Source organism: Gekko japonicus, unplaced genomic scaffold (genome assembly GCF_001447785.1).
Source record: "Gekko japonicus isolate JY-2015 unplaced genomic scaffold, Gekko_japonicus_V1.1 scaffold768, whole genome shotgun sequence".
In the NCBI taxonomy this organism is placed as follows: Eukaryota; Metazoa; Chordata; class Lepidosauria; order Squamata; family Gekkonidae; genus Gekko; species Gekko japonicus.
The window spans coordinates 623375-626438 of record NW_015159733.1 but is presented as its reverse complement, the minus strand read 5'-3'; the positions used below and the strand labels follow the sequence as shown (position 1 = coordinate 626438).

At 37.9% G+C, this 3064-nt stretch overlaps 1 protein-coding gene across 1 annotated transcript in view; it reads right to left on the bottom strand.

The window, feature by feature from the left end:
- NDFIP1 (Nedd4 family interacting protein 1) overlaps positions 1-3064 on the bottom strand; it is a 54375-nt gene that overhangs the window by 21393 nt on the left and 29918 nt on the right. The window contains exons 3-5 of the mRNA XM_015429094.1: positions 2577-2707; positions 1694-1781; positions 837-1006 (exon numbers count right to left, since the gene is read on the bottom strand). Of these exons, the coding sequence (XP_015284580.1) occupies positions 837-1006; positions 1694-1781; positions 2577-2707 (389 nt within the window). The remainder of the gene's footprint in view (positions 1-836; positions 1007-1693; positions 1782-2576; positions 2708-3064) is intronic.

Below are 3064 nucleotides of genomic sequence, written 5' to 3'. Positions count from 1 at the left end.
TAACACATTTATTGTAGCATAAGCATTTATTTATTTAGGAATGAAGGCTCCTCCTTGGGGTGGTTCACATGTAAAAACAATACAATGACATCAAAGATTATCAATAAAATCAAGCCATTAAAAACAACATAAATAGTGAGAACCTTAACAAATATCCATAAAACAGGTACCAGGCCAGAAGCAGAGCATAAATTAGCTAGAAAGATAAATCCCTCAAGTTAAAAGCCTGGGTAAAAAGAAATGTTTGGGCCTGGTTACTAAATGACAATATGGTAGGCACCATGTGTGCCTCACAGGGGCTGGCATTCCAGAAGTGAGGTGCCACCACTGCAAATGCCCTATCTCTAGCCACCCCCACCAATGAAGGCTTTACTTTAATAATCATATTTTCTTCATACCCTCTTCTTTGCATCTCTGCCAACTGACATAGTGTGCCCTAGCCCAGAAAATCTAGTTCCGTAAAATCAGTGCTAGTTTGTACGGTGCAACAAGATCCCTTTGCTCTAGCTGCAACAAACTAGAATAACTACCCCTTAAGCAAGTCTTATTCATATTTTACCCTTTGACTGTAAGCCACTTTATGTGCTTATAATAAAAAAGCAGCGTAGAAATTTTCTACAGTAAGTAAATAAATCACATTTCAGAAATTGCATTTGTTATTTGCAGAATGTATGAGACAGAACATCAATCAGATTCTGTTCCCATACGAAGCTTAATATAATTCACAGACCTATTACTGTGCTACATCAAACCTTTGCTGGAAGGCATTTCACAGAGAGACAAAACAATGGAGTATTTTTATGTATTAGACTGTTTGGCAGACCCAGAGGTCTTACTTGGTTGTGCAGTCTGCTAAAGTTGTTTTCCACTTTGCCACTCACCCTGACAATCAAGATCCACTTAATGAGAGAGAGACCAAATCCAGAAATGGCCCCGTATCTTCCTGCTGCTGACGTAGTCAAGCAGAAAGAAAGGAAGAATCCAATCCAGTTGAAAAGGAATGCCACTGAAGAAAAACAACCAAAAGATGTCAAACAGGCTCACTGTGTGGTTGCAGATCACAAAATCACAGCAAACAAATAATAAATAAAGCAAGTGAGAATCAATTGTCATACTACTAGAGTGGGGAAAACTATCTTTAAAAACTCAGTGGCAACAAAAAACCAACATGCTGCTCAGTGCTAAGAGGCACACTGCTGAAATTAACGAGCTGGGAACAGGAACTTGGGCATCTCTAGAAACGCTTTGTGTATGTAGAAGGATGACTTTTTTAGAAATTAAATTATTGTTCAGCCTACACAGAAAGCTAAAAAGTAGACTTCTCTCAAGCATGCATGTGAACTAAGTCGTACTTCTGTTATCTGGAAAATAAATCCTCCCCCACCCAAAGTATCCTACTAAATAAGAGATTGGGAGACTGCTACTGAGTATTCCAAGTAGTCAACAAAAGCCTTCCTGATCAGAAATGACTAGTATGTCAGTTATGTGCTTAATGGAGCTGGCTGCACAGAAGCAATCACACCAAAAGTGGGCAGACAGCTACCAGATTCACCACCATCGAGGAGCACAAAATCAGTCTGGATAATCAGTGTTCAACTAGGAAGCCATCCACCATGTGGATGAACTGCCTTAAAATGTAAAAGTAAAGCTTGCTTATCAACAGCTCTACGGGTTTTCTTTTTAATGTACTTACTGAAGAAAGTCAACATGAAAATGCCATCATTTCCTATCCTCAGCTGGTCAGAATCATCAAAGTCATCCCTTGCCACAAAGTCCTCCTCCTAAAACACAAGTGGGAAATGGGTCAAGTTGACTAGTAACTGTGAATAAAACTAATCTAGACTGTCTTTTAAAGTGTTTAAAAGTTTCTATTAGCTTTTTCATTTTTTAAAAAAAGTACAAATGTCCATTGACGCAAAATACTTTTTTTCATCAAAAGCTAGAGAAGGCTTTTTTCATACATGAAGGATAGACCCATACCAAAAGCCAACCAAAAGAAAGAAGCCTACACTTCCAGAAGTGACCTTCTGCTTAAGATAGTGGGCAAAATAACGGATTGCTAAAACCTAGTATAAAAATGTGTATTCTTGTATAGCGAGGGGAGAGAGTCAGGCAGCATGTAAAAACACTACATTTCCCAAAATGTTATAATCAATTATTATTATGGAACTGCATCAATTTAAATTTATCTACTATAGAAATTACTTGATTGTTTAAAATATTAATATCCCACCTTCTGACTTTTATAAAAACATAAAGTAGCTAACAAAAGATCGAACAAAACAATTTAAGCCTACAAATGTAACATAAAATCATTTTTAACCAATTAACCACAGCAAAGAAATTAAAGGTCAGATGCTTTACCACAAACTAAAAATTAATGCAACCAAAAATGGCCAAGGGAGGGGGAGAAAAAAGCTCCTTCCTGAAGGAATGAACTGTTTAGCATCGCCCTTTGGAAGCAACCCGCAGTGGCTGTGGGCAAAATACACATTCACTCTTCTCAAAACTAAGCATACTAATAAGGATTTAGAAAACACACAAAAAATATGATCCAACAAAATTAGCACACTTACCCTTCCTGGAACTAAAGGAATGGTAGCTTCTGCCTTAGTTCGCTCAGCTTCATCATAAGTAGGCAGTGTTGTGGCTACATTATAAGAAGGAGGTTTAGGAAAACCAGCCTCATCTTTGTAGTCAAAATACACTTGGAAAAATGAAGGGGGAAGAGAAGGTGGATTAATTATGAAAGTAATGAACATCCATGTACTTAAAACTATGGATTATTATTTAGCGAAAGTTATTTGGGTACCGTGTATCAAAATTCTTCAACCAGGAAATGAAGTAAAGATAGTAGGAATTGGGGTGTGTGTGTAATTTCCCCCCTCAGTTTGTAGTTGTTGTTGTTCAGGTCTATTGGACCCCCTCACCCAATTCAGAATTTCTGAAAAATCCCGGATCCCAATACTGACAAAGTATCTGGATATGGGTTTTTTTTCGGAAATCTCGATTGGGGGGGGGGGGTTTTCCCCAATAGACCCAAGAGGGGGAAAAACTGGGGGAA